The 24402-nt window shown below is 36.1% G+C and overlaps 1 protein-coding gene across 2 annotated transcripts; it reads right to left on the bottom strand.

The window, feature by feature from the left end:
- Positions 1 to 732: 732 nt before the first annotated feature.
- Positions 733 to 22791, bottom strand: nuggc.1 (nuclear GTPase, germinal center associated, tandem duplicate 1). 2 transcript variants are annotated; one of them, XM_067616307.1, is made up of 24 exons: positions 22664 to 22791; positions 19219 to 19300; positions 18593 to 18705; positions 17528 to 17557; positions 15957 to 15990; positions 15725 to 15808; positions 14854 to 14941; positions 13795 to 14011; positions 13446 to 13658; positions 13101 to 13289; positions 12800 to 12975; positions 11738 to 11831; positions 11576 to 11663; positions 11262 to 11383; positions 8947 to 9120; positions 8680 to 8840; positions 7575 to 7692; positions 5587 to 5695; positions 5344 to 5477; positions 5050 to 5131; positions 4834 to 4888; positions 2526 to 2594; positions 2268 to 2329; positions 733 to 2125 (listed from the first exon to the last, which is right to left on the bottom strand). In XM_067616307.1, the coding sequence occupies exons 2-23, from the start codon at positions 19283 to 19285 to the stop codon at positions 2278 to 2280; spliced, it is 2469 nt and encodes an 822-aa protein (XP_067472408.1). In that variant the 5' UTR covers positions 19286 to 19300; positions 22664 to 22791; the 3' UTR covers positions 733 to 2125; positions 2268 to 2277. The 2 variants fall into 2 exon arrangements, with proteins under 2 accessions (XP_067472408.1, XP_067472409.1); XM_067616308.1 differs by lacking the exon at positions 15725 to 15808.
- Positions 22792 to 24402: the final 1611 nt, after the last annotated feature.

Here is a 24402-nt window from a genome sequence, read left to right as displayed (position 1 = left end):
GACCTTGTGTCACGTGGTGCAGTTAATTGCTGGGAGAGTTCAGGCTTATTTCGACTAAATTTAAACCTTTTTATGTACTTATTTATTTATTATTAACTGAAAGTGAAGCTACTCTATCTGGCCAAATCTGGCTGCCTTAACACTTCAGAGCTCCAGGGAGTGCCCACAGAGACTGTGAGGGAGGTGCACTTCAACACTTTCTCCCATGATGAATGAGTTTTATTGACAAGATGTAAGTAGTCAGCAGAGAGCAACCATGGAGACTAGAAGGGAAACCATGGATATTGTCCATGGGGCCTGCAGAGGGAGCTGATCAGGTTCAAGTGCCGATTATTAATACACTCTAAATGGCTAATGTAATAACAAACTGCTCACTATGATTGAAGCATCAGGAAGTGGCCATATAGGTAAACCCTAACTTTAAAAAATACAGGTTTCAATCCAACTTTAACCAGATTACTGTGGACCTAACACATTTTGGGCCATTTTAAGCTAAGATGGCTGAGTTATTTACAGTATCTAACCCAACATAACTACTGATGAATCAGGTTGTCTTCGGTTAGAATGAAAAATTCTGGGTTTTACCCTATAAATCAAAGACCTAATGCTAAAAAGTTTTTGGGTGATTTTCAGTTTGAAGTCCTGTTACTGTAGATAATTCCTGACTCCCACTCTCATTGCATAAACATAGAGATGTTCATTGTGTGTATTTACTGATGTTACAAAACAATGTGACTTAATGCAGTTTTCTTTTTTATTTCAGACAGAGAATAGGCTACATTGCACAGACAGATGTTAAAAACACTTGATATTTAACTGTAACAGTTAACAATAAATGTGTTAAAAAGTATAAAATGACAAATGCTCGGGATCAGCGGTGTGCTCTCCAAGCCACAACATATAAGAGGACGGTCTTGTATCTGTTAGGTGGAGAGAAGCAGGTGGACTGAAATGTAGGAGACAGCAGGAAGCAGGAACTGAAAAATCCATATTTTCCAGGAATGTAGGCGAACAAAACAAAACTGAACCACAAAACTTAAATACAAACTGAACCAATGAGGGAATAGGGAACAGGTAACTAGACAGGAGAACAGGCAAGGAGCTGATTGGCTGGGGAAAACACTGGGAGCATGGCACGACTGTAGGAGCCATGTATTTGACTTGTGTTAAATGTAAAATTCCTCCCAAGCACTAGGGGGTCTATGGTAAAGGCCAGACTGGCCACAGGTTATTTAAGTTCATCCCAGTTATCACATGTGTTGCTGATGAAAAGGAGCAAACAGTTTTTGACTGTGCTCAGATTTATTGTTTGGCTGTATTTGTTTTAACTTTATGTTGAAAGCTTGGGAAGTGACAAACTATACAGGAAATGGATATTAGTAACAAAATAACTGCAGCATATATGAAGTATTGGAAAAGACTGAATATTGTTTCTGAGTACACATATATAGGTATTTTATGCCATTAGTAGCCAGTAGCTGCTAAAGAGTAAGAATTAGTCACTACAAGGATTGATGTGGAAATGATGTGGGTGTTGTAAAGAGGAACTGACCTTAAAGCACTTGCTAAACATGTTTTACTGCAACATAATCTGGGAGTGGTTTCCTGATCATCCCACTGATATTAATGTTCTTAATCCTACTGAACATTCATTAAACACTGAGTAGCACCAGCAGTAATTTTGAGTGAGTATGTCATGTTTCATATATCAGGGAGATATTCATATATATGAGTTCATATAGTGACCTTGCTGCTTCAGAAAAGAAAAGCAAAATTGTTTAACAATGAATAAGAAAAACTACATCACAAACTAGATCACTCAAAAGTTGACTATTAAGTTTACTGGAAAGTGTAGCATATGTAATACTTTTATGTATTTAGAATCGATGCAGTCAGACTTTTATGGTAAAATAGGAATAAAAAATGAAAACTGAATGAAGTAACTGAATGAGTAAGAGGCCACTGGTTTGTCACATTTCCTCTTTTTTTTTTTGGAGTGTGTACCACTCCAAGAAAAAAGGGATAATAACTTGACAAAAATGGTTGAGAGAAAATCCAGATCAGTGTGTCCACAGGACCTTCAGTGGGTGATCAGGCCTGTGCTGTTTTTCTCCTCTGAAGAAACCTGAAATGAGATAAACAGCAAGGTTGCAATATGGCTGTCACATCATCCATTGCTAAACATTTCTCTTACAAGCAACTTATACATCAAGAAAAAAGATGAATAGTGAGGAGCACATTGGATCATTGGTTTCACTATAACGTACCTGTGCACAATTAAGTCAACTCTGGCTTTTGTAGTGCATCTGTTGGGCCAGGTGGACCAGTGCTGATTAATTAAAAACACTTATTACATACATGTACATTAAAGCACAAAATACAAAACTTAACAAGAAGGTACATACAAAGCAGCACAAAACACAAAAAACTTACAAACGATAGCATAAAAGATATCAAAAAATGTGTTGTTATTATATTCTGTTAATATTAATATTACATACTGTTGTTACATCATGCTGACTTACTTTGTTTCGGAAGAATGGCTTTCTTTAAAAGCAAGAGGAGATGACATGGATGCTGGTCTCTTTACAGCTCTAACATAAAAATATAAAACAAAACACGATTTACACCTGACCTGAGTACATCTGTTCCCTCATAATTCTGCTAATTGCTTTGTATGTTATTATTTGTTGTGAAAAATATGTTGTGCATTGTGATACACTCCCACCCCTCTTTTTGTGAGGGATAGGGGATGTTTAGGGGGGAGGTAGCAGGTTAACAGTATATGTCACATAGAAGTAGTATACACCATCTGAAAGCTGGGAGCCTGAGGATTAATTTGAGATACAGTTCAGCACTGTGTGTCAAGTTTTTCTAGAAATACATCTGTAATGAACATTGTGTTTTGGTTAGGCGCCTATTCACATTTTGAAAGTTTAGAGTGTATAAGGGCCTAGAACATTATGATGGAAGTATATGACGTCCATTCCCATGCTCAATTATGTCTCATAAGTTGTTGTAGCAATTTATGGGTTGACACCATTTGTTATACAGATTTGTTGCAAAATTTAACCATTTCTGATCACTTGAGAATTGATAAAAATGGTCAAAAATCCCTCCAAAATACCACATTAAGACACCAAGACCTTGAAGAACACCACAGAAAAATTCATGCTGTGATTTGGTATCAAAACTTTTCACATTTGGAGTTTTCTGTAAGAATTGCATTTTTCTTTGATTGGATAGTGAGCACTTCTGTTCTGGAAATTGCTCAGAAACCCCCTTTTTGTCAATATACCTAGAAGAGCCATACATCCCCTGATTGTTCTAGGTCTCTAGTTTGTGGGTATTAAGTTTCATGAGGATGTGATTATCCTAGAGGTCACAATAGGTCATTTTATTCAGTGAGGTCAAGTTTCAACAAATGGTCTCACTATATTGAAATGGCTACTATGGGGACTTACATCATCACACATTAATACAATTGGGCACATTGACTCCACAAGAGTCTCAGCTTTCCAGTCATGCCAAATTTACACAAATCCAAGACTGTTTAGGGACCCCAGTATGCAGAGATATTCAAATACACAATGATTAGCACAAAGTGGGCATGTCTGTAAAGGGGAGACTCGTGTACCCATAGAACCCATTTTTATTCAGATATCTTGAGGTGAGAGATCACGGGGGTTGGAAGACAGCCATACCAGTTTTTCCCTTGCCAAAATTTAGCCTAACTTTGGAGCATTATTTACCCCCCTTCCCAACAAGGTGGATTCCTTACGTCGTCACTACAGCCTCTGAAAGACAGTAATGTCACCTGCGGACGCCAGCATCCACGGGGAGTGGAAGAGGTTAAGTCCAGAGTGAGGGCTTTAACAGCAGTTTTCAGATCAGAAGTTCTTCTCTCTCTCAAAGTGTAAACACATAACTCATAAGAGTTATAGATCTAAACCTTAATTGATAAGGAGAGCACTGTTAAGCTCTTATTGACCTCAATACAATCTGCAGGCTGTGTCTCCTCACTCTCCCATTTCTTAAACTTACAGATTCTCTCTTCCTTCAAACACTGTGTGTACACATATCATACATCCTCATGCTCAGCTAGTCCTGCTGCCACTAACAATGTACAAATCTTGGGGATAGAAGCTTCCTTTTAGGCAAATCAGTTTCTCCTCAGCAAAATGTAACTTGTGCTGCATGTTGCTGGGATTCTTATGCTTTTTGTGTACCAACATGCTATGCTACTCCATCTCCCTTTATTATTATAAGAATATCAGAGCTGCAACCCTCATTTTTTGTGTGCAATTAAAGGTCTGAAGATGAAAATCTGATCTTGCTCATGGTTTAACTTGTGTGAGCAAAGTTATCTCAGTGCATAACACTGCTGTCTTACAAACACTAGGTTATAGATTCGATCACACCTGCAGGCAACTTCATAAAACACTGACTGCAAGTTAAGTTACTTGAATGAGTCTCTGATGAGTAGATCAAATCCACCTGAGTATCATCTGAACACACGCTTCAAAGGAAGGAATACAGCTGAAGGAAATCTGACCTTCTGTACAAAGGAGTTAAGTTAGTCAATGCCACAAATGTATTTGAATTTGATTGCTGACAGAAATAGCAGAATCTTAAATATTTCTTCTTCATTTTACATCATAACTTCTTGTGTTTTTAAATGTTTCTGAATCCTCAAACTTTCTGATTATTTCCAGGTTTACATGAAAATATTAGAGATTTTCACTGTGTTCTCAGACTTTTCATAATCCAATTCCTTTGAAAACATTATTTTAACAAAAGTTTTACCAAATCAGTGATGTTCCTTTGTCTTACCTGCACTTTAAGATATTGTGGTATTTCTTCACCATCTCAAGCTCTGTTGTAAAATCTAAAAAACAAAAAACAAAAAAAAAACAAAAACACATTGTATAAAGAAAATGCATTATTAATTCCATTACTGGAAATGTATTGACTTCATTTCAATAAAATAAGTAGAGAATTTCTAGTCATTTACATATATATTTTTTCATTTTGATATGTTGCAGTTACCTGGGAGTGCTGCATCATCTGTCTTGAGTGACAGCTCAATTGATGTCTGCATAGTTTCCTCCAGTGTCTTCAGGATGTTTTCCTGATTCAACATCAAAATCTTTGTCACACAGCCAAATATTGTTTTCTCTATGCAAAATGTATTGAATCATACAAGAATTGACTGCTCAGACTGAGCAAAATGGTTATAAAATAGACACATAAGTATCTATATGTTTTTTATTTAGATCAATAACAGTAACATTTGTTTTTACTGTATCATCACCGTATTTTGTATGATTAAAAGTGACAAACCTTCAACTGATTCAGCTGGGCCAACATATCGTCTTTAGCGTTCTCAAACATGGTGTTCTTTGAATCACGCACATGCGTCTCAAGAGTGTCCCTCATGTTTTTCAGAGTGTCCTTTCCTCTAAACTCGGCTGCTCCTACAATAAAACAGAAAATTGTTGTCTAGCTACATTTTTCTGCAAAATAACAATAAATTCAAATATTATTATAGTGTCAGGCTGGATATGTCATGTTCTTCCTTCTTACTTTTATAGCATTCTTGCATGCTGTTCTTGATTAACTCTGTCAGACTGCTGTAGATGGTTTTCTTTTTGTCCCGGATAATGTTGTGGAGTTTTGTCTTAATCTTTTCTTCCTTATAGAGAAAACACAGAGAATCAACATGTTTATAAATCAAATACTGATAATAGAAATAAAACTCATCATTTTCTCTTTTCTTTTACAAATTTTCGCTGAACCTGTTGTAAATATTTTTTGCCCACTTAGGTCAGATTAAAAATGTGTGTATGTTATCAAATGGAGCAGGTTCAGCTTGCAGCAGCCATAAATGTAGCATGTAACTCCAGTTTTGACTGACAAAAACAATTCTGTAAACATTTATGATATTGATAGAATTTTCCATGTATTGCAGTGAATATTAATGTGTCAACAGATTTTTGTGTTTAATTATTCCTTAATGTTGAGTCTTATTCTAGTTGTCAGATTAAGGAAAGATTATGGTTTGGGTACAAAAAAATGACTTGGTTAATATTACAAAAACATAGTAGTTTAGGTTACAATTACCACTTAGTTTAGGTTAGGGGACCAATGTCATCATGGTTTCAATAACAACCACTCGGTCATGGAAAAACTGATCACGGATCAAAGGGGTCATATCATGCTTTTTGTGATTTTCTGTCATGTACAGCATATACTGTTATGTCAGATGGCAACGTTAAACATAGCCAACGTTTTAAAACATGAGGTGAATGTATGTAAAAATGCTCCCTGAAAGTCAAAAGCCAATGTTTCAGCTCATTCTGAACGCTCCGTTTGCAAAGTTATCTTTACTTCCCCATTGAACTGACGCTAGATTGTTCACATAAAAGTGGCCGTTTGTTCTGTAGTCTTTGTTGCTAAGGTCATTCCATGTGTTGTTCATGGTATCCAGGTATATATTTCTGACTGGATGTATTTGAGAAGTTGACATTTTGAGTAAAAACGAGAAAAAAAGTGAAATCCTACTACCATTGTATGTTTGTGTAGCTTCCGGAGGCGGAGGTCTGCTGAGGGGCAGCTTCTGAGAGCTGGCCAATCAGAACAGAGTGGGCTCATCAGGAGGGGGGCGTTAAAGAGACAGGAGCTAAAGTGGCCTGTTTCAGACAGAGGCTGAACTGAGGGACTGCGGTAAAGGGCCAGTATAAGATAAATAAGGAATTTTTTGAACTGTCAGATATTCCAGTAGAGCCCCAAATATAAATATAGACCTGGAAATGTGCATATGTATCCTGTAAAGAAACCAGTGTTAACTATCGATAGGGAATGGGAAACGGATAGCAGCCATCTATATCAAAGTCTAAGATTTTGTTGACCCATCCATCGACCTCTATTTAGCCCCTCTGTGGACTTTGTGGCTCTAAAATAACTTCATACTGCATCACCTTTTGTTACTGGTGGATAAGAGTCAAATTACTACGGCCACTGGAGGGCTTTGTTAGTTGAACGTAAACATTATGTTGTTTTAGGGCATTTTCTGAAGAGTGGTGCTTGTTGTTTTTGTTGGGAAGACAATCTCTCAGTGTCCCTTAACTAAACTAATGGCTTAATAATGGACAAGGGGTCAGCAGTAAGCTTCAACCATGGGACAATATCATTAGGGGGTAGTTAATCAGTGCAGTGGAAATGCAGGACTATCTGTTTATTTTGCTCCATTCATCTAAGAATAAAATTGATTTATAACACTGTTTAAGATTGTATTTGAGGGCAGATGTTTTTACATTAGTAAGTGAAGGCTAACAGAGTTACAGCTTTTTTCAAATACTCATTTGGCTAAAAGCTGTGCAAATATATGTTCTGTGTTGCACACACTAGAGATGTAAATGGCTGTTCATATAGCACTTTTTATCGAAAGCACTCTACAGTGTTTCTGCTGCACCATGCAATGCTCCAATAACATGGCACAACCATGATATTAATGCCTCCCTTCCTTCTTAAATAAAGGATAAGGATAGAATATAATGATTCTCGTGTTTTACCTCTGTCTTGAGAAACGTCAGTTGCAGCTCAAAATCTTTGTACTTTTGAATCAGCCCCTGGGTGTCAAGTGAAAACTCACTGATGACCCCGTTGAATGGTCCACATCTTCTGTCGTTTCTGAAAAATAGTTGAGATGTTACTGTGATGGCCGCACTTGCAGCCACACAGCCATTTTGAAGTTTGTATCCCAGCTGGCACTCACACTTTAGTTTCTTTTACATTTGTAGTTAATTCATTCCTCAGTTAGCTAATTTAATTACATTTCACATTACATACAAATAAATAACAACACACTGGATTTTGTTTCATACATCATACTCATTTTATTGTACAGTTTGGCAGTACATTAGTTTCTATTTGTAGCGCGCACATTTGGTTAACTTTTGTACAGTCATTAGTTTAAGTTCTAATTTTCCTTTTTTTGAGTTACCAGTGTTGGGGTGCTGCTCCTGGAGGACATCTGGCCAGGCCTGGGCAAAGGATGTGCACCAGGACATGGAATGGTTAAATACAGGAAGTGGCCAATTGGGTCATACCAAGTCCTGCCACCTCATAGGGGGGGAACTGTTTATTTCAAGTTTAGTCATATTGTTTGTTTCTCTTTATTGAATGTTTAGTTGTGTATTTTTGGTTTAGTTAAGTTAGTTGAGTTAACCTGTGTTGGGGGGGAATTCTGTTGTTTATTGCTTAGTTGGTAGTGGTTGTCATTTGTTAGTTACCCCTCTTCTGTTATGGTCTGATCGGCCAGTATATATGTTCCCCTTTGTGTTCATTTTAGGGAGGTCTGTTAGTAGGGTTAAGTTCACTTTAGTTGAGTTCTGTTTATTTGACCTCTTTTATGGGCCCTGAACTTTATTTACATAGTTTGTTATTTGTATCTTTTGTTCGCATTTTTTGGTTAAAATAAAAACCCTTTTTTTTTTTTTTGAAACCACCTGAGTCTCCTTTGTCTGCCAGCTCGGTCCCTTACAGTTACGTAAGGGCCATGTTTGTATTTTAGTGTACTTTAATATCTATGTTATTATATTTATGCATGATACTATAGCCAAACTCAGAAAATGGTCAAATAATAGGTCTATATGTCAACATAAACACATTTCTTACGGGAAGGTCTTCTTGAATTCCTCATCAATGCTGTCAGTCAGCCATGAAGCTAACTTTTCATTGAGATTAATTTGTTTCTTTTTTTTTGGCTTGTGGGTGCCGTTGTTCACTACTACACACTTCAGTGTCTTGTGAAAAGCACTGCCGGCTCCTTTTCCTTTCTTAAAGAAAAACAGAATTATTTTAAGAACAGTTAACATATATTACATTATATGAAGTGCAAAATTAGTTCTTTTGATAAAACTATTTCTCATTGACAGCACTTACTGGATATAAGAAGGACTTCAAGGTTTTTTCACATGAATCTTTAGAATTTTTGACCCCTTCACTAAGGCATTTTTCAAAAGCCTCATAAGCATCTTTTATGGGTTTTCTGATTTTATCAAGTTGAAGCCTCATGCTGTCTTCAAGGGCTGTGCACACATCTCCATTTTTCCCAGTCTGAAATCAAACAGAACACATTCAAAGTAAATAGCAGTATTTAAAGCTATAAATACCACTTTATTGGGATCCATTTCAAACAGTATTTCATTTTTTTATTACTTTACCTTAAGGAAATTGTTGCCCAAAAACAATAATATAACTATATACATATATCCTATAATCATATTGTCATGTTTGGCTTGATAATTCATGGGGGTTGCTGGTGAAAAATCACACAACTGAAGAAAAACATCATAAAGAGGTTAAATTAACACACACTGCAAATCCAGGAAGCATATTGTAAAATGTCTTAAATGATGTTGATTTTGAATAAGCAAATGTAGTATTTTACAACTTCAATTCATTTTTAACAATCTCAAAAGTGTTTTTGTGATTAAATTGGTATTGTTTACCTTTACAACTGGCAAACTCTCTCTCAAACGCTCTTCTCATGGCCACAAAATGCAACGCAGCCATTTTTCAAGCCTATTTTTCATGCTGATTACTGTGGTTATGCAGCCTCTCTGAAACAACCAAACTTCAAGAAATCGTCTTTCTTGACCCTTCTGGTTTTGGTTCATGTATGTGAAGCAGCGCAAAGCCCAAAATGGCTGGGTGACGGTGAATATAGATCAGCAAGTGTGGTGATTATTAAATACTCTCTCAGATAGTCACATCACTGGTCTCATACAAAATACAAAACTACACACAATAGCACATCACATACACCCGCCATGTCAACTAGAAATTAATAATCTAATAAACTAATAAAAGCTTGTCAAATTAAAAGCAAGATTATTTGCATTCATGAGGAGACCATGAGATGAAATTTAGATTCAGTGGTTACAGAGCTGAGAAGTTTTTAGCAGATTTTTCAATTGGGTTTTGAATGTATTGATGGAACTGCAGCTCTTCATATCATCAGGTAGGGCATTCCACTGAGTTGTGGCTTTCACAGAGAAACCTGACTGCCCAAATGCAGTGCGACGAAATGGTATGGTACAATCTCGTACAGAGGATGTTCTGGAGGATCTAATAGAACTTACTGAGCGAGTGTACACAGAGTCACATAGTGGAGGAGGCGCCAAACCATTTAAAATTTTGTAAACTAGGCACAAATTTGAGAATAATCTAAAATTCTGAAAGCTCAGTAAATTGTATTTCTCCAGTACCCTACAGTGATGGAAATGCATTGGCTTTTTGTCTAGAGTTTTTAGAGTTTGTTTGTATGAGGATTCAAGAGGTCTTATGGCTGTTTCTCCAGCATGCCCTCAACATATGATGCAATAAGACATATGGGAAAGAATCATAGCATGCATAAATTTCTTGGCTGCGTCCAAAGAGAGACAGTTTCTAATATGTCTAAAATATACTAAGTTGTACTTTATGGTTTTAATCGCTTTTTTAACATGTTTCTTAAAGTTCAAATTTGGATTCTATGTCACACCAAGATATTTAAACTCGGTGACTATGTCAACCCTTTCACCTTTGATAAGAATATCAGCGTTAGGAGGTTGTACCATGGTTTTAGAAAAAAACATACCCTTTGTCTTGTTTACATTTAGACTCAGACATGATTGATCAAGCCAATGTGTGATCCTTTCCAATGCAATTGTTAGCTTAGCAGCAGCTAACTCAGCTGTTTTTGCATGTGTGTACACAATGATGTCATCTGCATACATTTGTAGTTCTACATCATGATACTGTTGAGGGAGATCATTAATATATAGGCTAAATAATAGGGGACCTAAGACTGACCCCTGTGGAACACCCATTGTGCACTTCATGTTACTAAACGTGCGTCACAAATTTGTAATCAGGCATATGCATACAACTTACTCAATCAAATGTGATTTGTGGGAGCTAGCCGACCCCTCTCATTGCAAAATATCACATTTGACCTCTAGCTTGTGGGTATCAAAAACTTTACATTTATTCCTGAAAGTCAGTTGTTGGAATCTAATAAGAGACTGGAAGTTATTTATTTCTCCCCTCTCCTCTTTGGCCTAATCCAATTACACAGTTGAGGGAGGTGTGTGTTCATTCAAACAGTAACAGTCAAACAGTCAAAATATGTTGAGTTATTGATGCTCTTACTGCCAATTAACTGTGTACTTAACTTTAATAAGTTAAAATACAAGGTGTTAACTCAATCTTACCACCTGTCCAGATCTGGCCCCTTCAATCAGAGAAAGAATCCCATGAGCTCCAGAAACATAGTTTAAGTTTTCTGAGTGACGGTCATTGAGCTCTTGCAGAAATTTCTGAAGTTTGGGTATTTCTGTTTAAAAAAAAGAAAAAGAGGGCAGAGTATATACATTAAATATTTACATCTAGATACTTAATGTGATTGTCTACATTTTTCAGGAGACAAATGCACTTGCAGGTTAAAGTTCAAAGGCAAATGCTTAAAGTAGGTTGATACAAAATATGTACTTGATCCATTCAGCACATGTATTGAGACTTAGCCTACCATTCTCATCTGTATTCAGACATTTTCCCTGTAGAAACTCTTTGGAGCTCACCATAAACACTGTGAAACGGTCCTGTTCAAAATGTTTCTGAAAAAAAGAAAAGTTTTGATTGTAAAGGAGTCTTCTACAGAGTTAAATTTGAGTCAGTCTATAAAACTCACCTGAATCTTTTTTCTTTGGTTGAAATTGTTCCGTACATCTTTCTTGGTTTGCTCATTTTCTTTAAATCTGAGATTACGAGCCTCATCTGTTGAACTGTAAGAAAAGATTATATTACTTAATCTTGATTCTATTATCATATCATCAAATGGCACTTCACACAGTATTTTCTAAAACATAACCTAAATTTTAGATTATCATAATTATTTTTTCTTTTGTCAGAGTTAAATTTGCAGATATTTTTCATCAAACCTGTAACCAATCACTCTGTCATTAATTCATTTTGTGTCATGTATGAAAGTTAAGAGAGCCCAACATACAGCAGCTGAAGAGCATTTCATGAAAACATGAAATACAGAAAATACAAATACAGAAAACATAAGCAAAAGGAAAAACACATTCACTCATTTGAGAACACTAATATTCATGTAATGCAAATGTAAAAAACACAATGAAATACAAAAACACTGCAGACTGAACAGAACATTTCAGGAATGATCTTTTTTGAGACCAACCTAGAAGTCATCTCTGCTTAGTATCTCCACAGACTTCTAGCTCGTCATCGCCAGACTAATTTGTAAATGCGAATTGCTAACCTTAATTGCTAATGCTAACCCTAACCCCTTACTCATCAATAAAACATGAGTTTGCCAGATTTGTCTGGTACCCAAGACCCATTGTAATTCTTGAATAGTCTTAACAAAACACAACAAACCTATGCACACACCTATTATAAAAAGAAAGCTAACATTGTGCAGCTTCAAGATTCTCTGTGAAAGTGTATTATTAATTTAAAGACTGTAATTACATCAAAAAAGAAACTTAATTTGAGATTTCCAGTATATCATAAAGGAACCCGTGGATCTACTACTTTATATTATGTATTTATGTGAATGTGTATCTCCATTTGCTTTATGTTTCTATATTTGCCCATATTGACAAATTTATCAATACGTTTTCCTCATTTGTTTGTGCTTACTCAAGTTGTGCTCTTGGACATCATGCAAGTCAAATTTTTGGATGTTATATTTAGTTATGTTTTGGTATCTTGAAATGTGTGTTACCGTGCTTTTGAAACTTCAGTAAGATCAGACTTAGTGCAGATGAAGTGAATCTGCTGACACTCGCCACCATTTCCCATGAGGCTACAGGCACTTTCCAGGATCTCCCAGGCTTCTTTTTCATCTGCTGCTCGATTCATTTCCGTTACGATCCACACAGTTGAACAACTTGCAACAAGCTGAAAGCGTATAATGGCAAGTTAATTATGAATAATTAATTATCATTGCTCTGTAATGACATGATCTTACAGTTTCCAGGTAGCACAGTAATAAACTACAAACAGCATTTTAAATAAATAATTACCTTTTTCCACATTTCATCTCTGCCCTTGTTACAGTCTCCATTTCCAGGAAGATCAACCAGTGTGACATGCTGAAGAAGTTTTTTATTGGGCACCTTAACGGTCACACACTTTACTAGTGGCCAATAACACCCCTGTCTGTCTTTTTCCCTTCTTGTGTATTGGATTAATTTTTCAGATAGGTCTTCAGCCTGCAATAAACATAAACATGAATTTTCTGCTTTTAGTTTTAAGTTTGTTGAACAATTTTAACTAAACCAAACTGAACTTGGCTGTATATATTGTGATTTGAAGTATATATACAATGTAAGGGATTCCTTTTTAATTTATTTTTATTTTGTACTTACTGATTTGCCTGTCAACATCTTCTTCTCAGATCTGAGAAATTCTGGAATTTCTCTGAAATAATTTTTGTCCATGAGTTCATCGGGAGATTTATCTTCCCATCCTTCTCCATAAAGCGCTGACAGCTTTTCACGATATTCGTCATCATCATCACCATCATCACAACCATCTTCTTTAAGGAATTTGTCAAAGTTCCACAACTCTTCTCTCCAGTCCTAGAAAATAAAAATAATAATTGCATTAAAATAAATAAAATGAAATGCTATGTACATATAATATTTATATAAGCCACAGCACAGTTTGTGCAGTAACTGGCTTGATGTAAATACAAACAAATGCAGCTTGTTTTACCTCTTTTGTAATGAACTCAATTTCTGCTTCATAGTTTTGGTTGTCCACGTTCGCCTCCACTTTAATCATTGCTGAGGTACATGCACTGCCACTTCCAGAGGGCAAGAGATTCTCCTCTCCAATGACGGCATTTATCAAGGAGCTCTTTCCAGCCCCTGTTTTACCAAAGACACCAACCAGCTCCCTCTTGTCTGTTTCCAAATCTCTGATTTTATCTCTGTTGAGTTTAAATACAGGTTAATTGAGTAAAAATACAAACACAGAATACAACTTGTAAGATCAGGAAGACAGCAACTGATGAAGAGCCCACTCAAGCCCACATTAAATGAGAGTATTATTAAGGTGTTAGTCAAGAGCAAATGTTGACAAATGTCAGTCCTTATATACATATATATATAGTATATCAAGCTTTGTTTATATGTCCATGAATCAAAGAAACAATAGATAATAATAATCAATAAATATATATGTACAAAAAAATAGTTTTGGGATTAGGTTGCATGACATATCTTATTTTAAGACAAGTAATAGTAAGGGCCTGACCAGAGCCGCGCTGGTGATGGCAAAATTTCACACTAAATGTATTACATTTGAATTAAATGGTTGCATTCATTAGGCAAAGTAAATCTGAACAACGATTTCACACTGTGTTCAGATCTGAGTTGATCTCTAAAGGTACTGTCATGTCAAGTCCAAAATGGGGGAGGGGGTGTTAATTGTATTGATAACAACTTATTCAAATTAGATTTGACACCATACCCTAAAAAAGAAGAATTGGTAAAACTGTTTCAAATTGACTATTGCAGTTGATACAACTCATTTTTTATTGCAATTCTCTTAAATTCTAATCAGTTTAATCAAGTCTGAGGTAATTCATATGTTGACCAATAAAGTTGGTTCAACTCATTTTCTTTTTTTCACACATGCTTTACTCAGTTTTCTCACTGTCTTACAGTTATGGTCTATTATTGAGTTTGTCATACATATTAAGAAGTTTACTAAACTAACAAACAATGCAATACAACATCAAAATATAATGTACTGATATGTAATACTTACGTCAGAAAAGTGTTAAATGTTTTGCCTTGTTGTATATTTTGTCTGACTTTTTCCATTATTTCCGTCACTTCACCCAGTATGATTTCTTCTGTTAGAACAAAAGTACAGAACTAATTCAGCATTATTCATGCAAAACCAAGTTATTAGTGAGGTGCAGTGTAAGATGTTGTGTCTTGATACACAAAAGTCATGAAGGAAAAGAACCTCCACCTGAGGTGGAGTGGTAACCAGCATGTTGCACAAATATCGTTACCTGCAAGTACCTTAAAATAATAAGCTCAAAGATCTCCATTTAATTCTCTTTGGCAGCACCATTTGGCGACAAGCAGTATTTGCAGGTGTGTTGTTCTTTTGTGCAGATTATATTAATATATTACTCTTATTGTATCTTTATTTGTAAAGCTTTTATTGCACTTAGAGTAACGTAATGAGTGTAGCTGTTGTCAAGTCGAATACTTCACCTCGTTCACTGTCCTCTGCTCCACTGTGTGTGCAGCACACACACAAGGAGCCCTCACTGAAACACGAGTGGAGTGCAGTAGAGAGGATATAGCGCAACCATAAATGATAGCAAAATACAGCAGCGACTGTTTATTTATGTTAATTACCTAATTTATGTACATTCATTTAATTTCGACTCAGTGTGAGAGTCTCTACTGTATTTTGTTGTGATTTATGGTCACATTACTTTGTCTCCTCTCCTCTGCTCTGAGGAGCACCATGGGGAAGGGCTCAGCCATCCGCATGTGTGCTGCACACACAGCGCAGCACAAGAGAGACAGTTACTGTTCATGCAATAAAAGCTTTGTGTGTAAAAAGCCAATAAGAGTAAGCTTTTAAAAAATAAGCCACTAGTAAGTAATTATAATACCTGAATTTTCTCCCGGTACAGTGTCACATTGTCGTTTAGTGGTTGGTGATTGACATTCGCCCTGAGGATCCAACTTTTTTTTTCCTAGTTAAATATATTTTTTAAAATTAAACAGAAGCCACAAACTCAAACATTAAAACTCTCATAACATTGTTTAGATGAAGCAGGATGTTACTACTTTGGAAAACATCAATGCACTAGATAATTATATATTCTTCGCTGTGTGTCTCACCTTTATCACCTGTGTGGCTGGTGGATGGCTGAACCTGAAGATTAACATAAACATTTTACTCTTAAAACTTATTTTCATCAAGAAATTATATTCATAAAGCTTTGTCCTCTCACAAGGTAAATGGAATTAGGCACACATTTTTACAATCTACCCGTATGTGCTCATCCAATCTTGGATGAACCTGAAAAATCCTGGAAAGTGGAGTCTACAAAAAGGGCAAACAAATGATCCCATTCATTATCCACTTTCCTGCAGTGAACAACACTGATCAAACGGAACAGTTCTCCATTCAAAGACATAATGACATCTTAAAATAAAGTCAGCACAGGAGAGTGATTCTCAAACTATTACAATTCCTAATGAAATTATGCATTTCATTCACAAACAAATAAATCAGTTGGGCATGCTGTGGCTATTCTTGCATACTAATATATAATTCCACATGTACTATAAGGTAATGTTTCAGTCGAAACATTGTCGTGTCCATGTAGAATTAAAGACAAAGTGGGAACATTACAGCGATGTGCAGGTACTTTTTAGTTCTTTTGTGTAGATTATTGTTACCTGCAAAAATGTATGGATGCTGTAGCCACTGATGATTGTGGATCTAAGTGGTGAAGTGAAGATGTGTTTTTTACACAACATAGCACTGCATGCTATCAGGTGCTGTTTATTAAGGTGACTGTGTGTGTAATATGTTGTGTTTGGTGTGTGTGTTGGAGATATAACTGAAGATAGTGGTGACAACTAAACACCACTATATCTAAAACAGCCATTACAACACAATCAAGCAGTAAATATGACATATCTTCATCTGAGATAAAGGTCAAAACACTGTCGCTGTTCTATTATTGTTAATTAATGATAATGAAAAATTTTATAAAAAGCTGAATTTGGGTAATGTGGGACAATTTCTGTTATTAGCTCTTCATCAATATATTTTGATATGAAGCCAATACATTAAATCTGCACCCAATACCAATCTGAAATCCCCAAGGTGTTTTCTAATCATATCAGAAAATTACATTGCAAATATCACAGTTCAGGCTGGGACATTCATTGGGAGTCTGAAAAGCCTGTGCTGAAAATTAATACAATAAAAATTTCTCTGGTCAGGAACACTCAAGGTCAAGTGCATGCCTATGTTTGGTCATTTCAGTAATTACAATGTTTTTGCTGTTACAAATAGTATATTAATGTATTAAATGTATTATGTATTAATATTAGTAATAATATAATTTGCTTAATAATATAAAATATATATTTCACCAATTTAACATATATAACTGTCCCACATTAGTAAAACCATGCTGTCCCACATTTCAAACCACATTTTCTAAAGTGGGACAATGAAATACAAAATATGAAACATTTTTTCACCATATTATTGCATATTTTGATGCATGAATATATCATAAAGACGATCTGATAACAATTGGCAACATTGCTTCATTTATGACAAATTGAAATTTGTGCATTTGAGCTTAGGTGTCCCACATTACATTAATTCACCCTAATATTGTACAATGTAATTTGATGCAGAGTGGAGGCTACACTCTGTCACTCCTTACCTGAGCAGAATCAGCTGCAGCTTCATGCTCCTGTTGATAATGCAGAAAATAACAAGACTAAAGGGCAGCACATACTGGCAGCATATGACACATGTCAGAATAGTACACCAGCAAAGAGTTGATGCCTAAGGATGAATCACTGTCTTATTTCTCCAGCATTGACGCAAGTCAACTCCCCAGAAGAGCAGTACTTTAATGTTGTTCACCTGCTAGACTGACACATCCCAGCTACTAAACTACATCTGCTGAAAACACCTGCGTTTTGGATGGTTATTCAATAGGCTAGTAAGATACTTTAGGGAGTACTTTCAAATGTTGCCAATTTGTCAGCCATCTAGTAGAAATAGGAAAATTCAGTTCTCAGCCCAGTTTTGGAGATTTCGATAGCTGTTGATTTAACACTGATGAGTTTTGGAGTATAAAGACTATCAGCCTGCAGGCTGCCACCATTTTTAAAAATGCGTTTCTACAGAAAATACTTAATGCAGAAGTTTTAACAGTTGCCGATTTTTTGCCCTCTGGTGAAGAATACGAGATTGTGTTTCTTCTGGATTGGTCTCTGTGAAGTTTTGGAGATATTGTTATTGATGGATTTTACACTGATGAAGTTTTGGAGAGTGTCTGTATTTCACTCTGAACTCTGATCCATTTTAGGCTACTACTATCTTGGATCCGTCATATAAAATTTAGAGAAGACACTGAAAATATAATCTGTATGACTGTAATAAATGCCTTGAATGATCTCATACATATGATATCTATCGTGTAATACGAGACCAAACTGGAAAGCTAGAAGCCTGAAAAATCTGCTGTTCCCTGCTTTTGCTTTTTGCTCTTTCTAATAACAGTAGACAGTTGTTCTGAGACAACAATGATTTCAAAGACCTGACATGTGTCTAAAACATTATCATAACTGCCATGATTGTCAGTGAGATAATTTTAATCTGTCATCAAGATTTTTAACAATATTTAATGATCCTTTAAATTGTAATAGCATGTGTCTACCCAAGTGAAAATAAGAGACCAAACACAGTGTTAGTGTCAAGTATCTTTGTAGAACATTACCTTCAACAACTGGAGTTTCTTCCTGAATATTGCCCTCAGTCCCACTTTTGGAAACAGTTGTTCAATGTCGTGATCATTGAGACAGTAAAGACTTTCCTTGTCAATGCCTTCATCTGTAATTAAGAAATGATCAGTTGAATCAAGTCAATTATTTGAAAATGTCTGCAGATATCTATTTCATAAGGAATGAAACAGGTGTAGATGCACTTTATTAAGCATTTTGTAATAGCACCACAGCCTCTCAGAGCTGCTACAGTGGCTGTATTGGTATAAACAAAATGCATATTCATTTTAATATATGTATCTATTCATCAGTCACTTTTTAGTTTTAATTTCAGTGCTGCTTGAGCTGAGATCCTCATCTCAATAAACAGGTTACTATTGATCAGTGACTGCCAATTTAAGTATCTTCCCTAGTGGTGTGAAAATGTACAAGGATTTTATTGTAAATGCTCTTGTATCCACAACTTGCCATTTGTCAACACTGATCTGTCAGCATTGTACTGCAAAACAACGTTGCAGTATTTTTCAGTCTGTATTAGTAGATATTTAGATTGGCTTTAGTATTGCTCAGTCCAGTATTGTATAATATCTATGCCAACCAAAGAACCAGGGTGATACTTTACCTTTAAATCTATCTATCCATTCGCTGAGACCCCATTCAGTCAATTTGTTACGAACAAAGTCATCCATGTCTGAGAACAGCAACTGAAAGATAAACAAATCATTATATTACATGAAACTAAGGGAAAGGAAGGGGTTATGAAACTCATAATAGCAGACTCAAATCAGAAATTAATGCAAGCATTGTGTAGTTTTGATACCGCTGAAATTACAATCACTATTACACCTCAGCCAGAATTAAACCCACAAGTCCAACGGGTGCGTGGGAAGCCACAAACCACAAATGCAAACTGATGACAGCTAATCACCTCTATTCTGTAGCTGCTCTCTTTTCTCAGTTTTGTGTCTTGCTGTAGGCCTAAATTTTGTAAAAGTTGGACTGTGTAACACTTTAATTCCTCTACTGAAACACTGTGTAACACACTCCAGTAACACTTTAATGCTACATGTAGGCGGTTAAGTTTTATCTTGAGCTGTATAAACCCAGTTCATTTGGGAGCAGCATCTACTCTCTCCCCACTTGTATCACAATGAACCTGCTCTTGCCTTCTGAAATTGTCTGACTGTAAGGCCTTTTTCAGATTAAACTTTTATGCTTTTTCGGTGGCTCTTGTCTTGAAAACAATTGTTGAGAGACAACTGTGACAGAAATGAAGCCCTGATAACTGTTTAACCTTGTTCATCACTATACACCACTAAGGAAAGTAAGTGGCACTGCCAGATTTACAGCAGGCAAAAAAATGTATGAGTACTTATTTATATTATTTAAATTAATACACTACAATATGTGGCTCATAAGTAGGGTCAAATTCATATCATAAAAATGCCATTTTATAATACTAGAATATTTCATGAAGGTTTAATAATGTCATTGTATCACCAATGACAAGTTGGTTTTTTTTAAACTGAAAGCAACAGTATGTTTAATTGTATCTCTCTTTTATTTGCCACTACTGCCTTCCACTCAAAAACCTTTCAGTTTGATCATAAAAGACAGAAGGGGTTTACAGACAATGTGGGTTATAAATTAAAAAAACTGTATGTGCATTCTGCCCAGGAGAGGAAAAAAGGGCAGAATGTCTGAGTAGCACCAAGAACAAAGAGATGTTAGTCTTGTGGAAACCCCACTTCAGACAGGGAAAACAGGAAATGGGCACACTGTCTGTGAGGAGCTGCATCTGCATCTGTTACAGTTTTTTTTCTGATTGCTTTGGTACTGTCTTTGAAACTATAGGCTATTTTTGTAAAACTCTGCACACTAACCACAAAACCAAACAAACAAAACATGTTTTTGCATCATTAGAGTACACACAAACCATCATTTGAATAAGCACATGAAGCACCAACACGCACTGACTGTGTAAATGGAAAACACTTGTGGCTTTTGCTTTGTCTGTGTGCAGGACATAGCAGTTTGCAATGTTCTGTCAAAGTTCTGTCATACATGTAGTGTGTGTGTAACACACACACACAGGTACCCAAATATGTAGTATGGATGTGTATTCCAAAGATAACACACTATCAATACAAATAAGGGGAATGTTGTTTTTTTGTTTGTTTGTTTGTTTTTTTTTCCCAAAAATGTTCTAACACTCCTCAAACAACAAAAGTTTTGCCAGAACTGTGTTAATAAATTGCAAACTGAGTGTAAAGCAGTGAGTTGTGTTTACAGTTTTGCAAAAAACTGTGTTTTAAAATTACAAATTGAGTGTAAAGCAGAGAACGTGCATTCAGTTTGGCACACTTGGTAAATGCATTGGCTACAAGTGTTAATGTGTTAATGATGACAAAGTGTTAATGATTTCAGAGATAGTGCTTCAAGAATTACATTCCGAAAAAAAAAAACTGTAAAACAAATTAAATCTCTCCTGATATAAATGACGTTTGTCTGAAAAGTGTTACTTTTGTCCCGATTGCAACCTACTCTGGGTCTGAACATTCAGTTCAGTACACACCAATTATTTAATCTGAAACTGTCTAAAAATGTTCTATTGCAACATCAGCATTGAAGCAGCAGAGCTACGTCTCCGCTATGTTAGACTGAAGGCGACCAGCGTATTTTCAGAGACCTTAATGATGCCGGTACATCCTGCCTACAAAATTCTGAACAAAAGTAAAACAAAATTCTTTCTATTCAATTGTCATATATTTAATTCCTCTACTGAGACAGCCTGTGTTGAACAACAACAAAAAATATGCATACTACTATAACTATTTAGTTACTTACTTATTAAATTTATGGAAGAATCAAAGCAGAAATGTGTAAAACATTAATTCAGAATTTCATTTATTAAACAACAAAAACTTTCAAATCATGGGTTCAGATTTTCAAATTCTGTGTGTCCCAAATAGAAAGACATTACATGACGTAACATAACATAACTTTTCGCCCTGCGTCACAGAGGAACAAAAAGTGAGCAATGGACATAAATGGAAGCTAGAAAAATCAAGCACTGTTGGGATTTTGGCAAACCAGGCAATCTCAAACTTTTTCATGTCGAGGACCTCCAAAATAGATGCACAATAGACCACAGACCTGTGTTTGAGAGGATTCTGTCTGAAAATATCCCCTCTAATATACTTTCCCTGGAAGTTTATGTAATATAAGTGAAGTTAATCTATTTGTGCTTTTGCTGGGAACGTCCTGCAGCCCCCTCAAACACGCCAGGTGGTCTGCTGATCCCAGTTTGGGAATCATTCTTCTAAACAACTTGGATTTCTGGTTTTGCCATGGTATCAAATCAGTTATTGAGAGTAGTGGATGATTAATTTTCTGAGCACGTAAGATGTGATGGATTTGAATGAATGTGATGGTGTTTTCAGTCCAAAATGGCGTCAGCGCTACAGCAGTGGTTGTCAAAAAAGCAACGGAGTTTCGTCTCTTGTTCTAGTTCTATACTCTTTGCAATAGGTTCCTTGCTTCAGACCCGGAACTACACGCTTGCTTTAGACTATGGATGTATACAACAGAGTTGCCCGTCTCGTGCATGGATCCATGGTCTCGTGATAGCACACGATACCCGTTCAAACCGCACATCTTGATCTATGGTTTTGATGTGTTTTTTGTGTAACTTATGTCTCGGCAAAGCGGCGAGGCTAGTTTCTCGGGAAAAGTTTTGCGCGGAAGTTTAAGATTAAGAAAAAGTATGAAGGATAATGATACTGTGCCTATGCATTACACAGCAGTCACACTAATTATGAGATCTTTTTTCTCGTAATTTTGATCTTTTCTCGTATTTATGTAAGTCATAATTATGACATAAGGATGATTTTTTTTTTCATTGGTGAATGCAATGTGCTTCCATATAGAGTAGCACAGTAAATACAGTTACTGCAGTGTCTCTAATATATTCAGGCGTGAATATAATGAATAGAAGCTTAAACAGCATTTTGAGTACAAATCGAATGTATTATTATTATTGTCATTATAGAAGTTAGTGTACTTACAGTTTGACTTTTCCTGACAACACCTCACTGGTGTTTGATATCTTCTTTCTTTTATATTGTCTCCTCCTCTCGCCAGCCTACTCTGCCCTCTCTCTCCATTGCTGCTGGACTATTGACTCCTACTGGTTATTGTAGGCGCCTGCACTGTGGGGGACAGTTTGCATCTTCGGTCACAGATAATAAACTTTATTTATACAGCTCAAAACAGAGTTACAAAGTTCTTTACAAAGGAATATCTAGATAAAACAAATCGGCACTCTTCATTTTCTGTAAAAGTAACAGTGACAATGAAATAGAATAAATAAATCAATCAACAATAAATCGAGATAAAACGAGTGAAATAAACAAACAGAACACGGCTGTCTGCAGTCAAGGGCAACACAAACTGATCCATGATAAATCATAACTTTTGCAGTAGGGTTAGGGTTAATATGTATGTTCTATATGTGTATTTTATCATAGCTAGTATGACAGTGTCTATGTTATATTTGTCAAACTTCTGTTTTGTGTCTTGTGCACACTAAAAGTCATTCTGTGCTCAATCAATCAGTCAACATGTCAATAATAGCGTGCAATCAGTTGTGTGTTTCTAGTGCACATAAGACATGCACACTCTTTTTTTTTTTCTTCTGTGCTTTTCTTGCTTTGAACACCAGAGAGCAGTAGAAGTCAATGTTTTGCAGGACAGATGTTTTGATTTATCCACACAGGAAGATTCTGTGAGTCAGTCATTTAATACATGTTTATGAAAATGAGTGTGGCATTATTTGGCTGTAGGGTTAAATAACTGAAATCTCAATTATTAAAAGTGTACTCATCACATCATCAATTTGACCTTAGTGACCCCTTCTAACATGGGAGAATAAATTGGCAGGACCACCCTGCAGAAGACTAAAACATGCAAAAACGACACCATCTTGAATTCTTTGCGTGTGATTAGTCAGTCAGAGTGCCTGTGATTCATCAAAAGAACAGGTATGAATGGATTTGCAGACAGCAAGACGTCTCAATGCCAGGACCAGAAAGCTCAGGACTGCACTGGTAATTTCCTATTTACATAATCTTGTCCAGCATGCATCATTTGTATTTCTGCATTAAAACATGAGACATAAAAGTTAGCAACTAGATGTTTAACTTAGTGATTTGAGCATTTAGCAGACAAGAAGCCCAATAAGAGTGGAGACCAAAACATATCGCTCAAAGGAAAGTGAATATTATTTGGATGCATATGGCCAGGTGACAAGAAACACAAGTGTTTGCTAATAAGTTTAACATATCAACCAATAGGTGATAATATGTCAGAGTTGTGTTTTTTTACAGCTTGTTTTCACTGTGTGACCAAAGGTTTAAGGAGCACATTTTAGCAGATGACAGGCTTAGTCCTGTCATGGTCTTGTCACAGTCTGGTTCTCTGTTCCTTAGTTGTTGTTCTCCTCTGTTCCACCAGAGACTCTCAGCCTTTTCTCCCATTTTGTTTGGACTGGACTGAATGGGAGAAAGCTGTTTTGAGTTGTATCTTTAAAGACTTCTGGTATGATATGATTAAGTTGCCTTTATTAGTTAGACTTTATGCATTGTGTTCTGGGTTTTTGGCTTTCTGTTTGCCTTGTGTTTTTCCTCCTGTGTTCATGTACTCCTCCTCAGTCTGCTTTTCCCTTCACACCTGCCCTGCTTCAGTCTCGTTAGCCCCTGCCTTGCTCCCTGTGTCTTCCCCAGCCAATCAGCTCCCAGCCTGCTCT

This window comes from Thunnus thynnus, chromosome 17 (assembly GCF_963924715.1).
Source record: "Thunnus thynnus chromosome 17, fThuThy2.1, whole genome shotgun sequence".
Taxonomy (NCBI): Eukaryota; Metazoa; Chordata; class Actinopteri; order Scombriformes; family Scombridae; genus Thunnus; species Thunnus thynnus.
The sequence above is the reverse complement of the archived record's forward strand: the minus strand, read 5'-3'. Positions and strand labels throughout refer to the sequence as shown.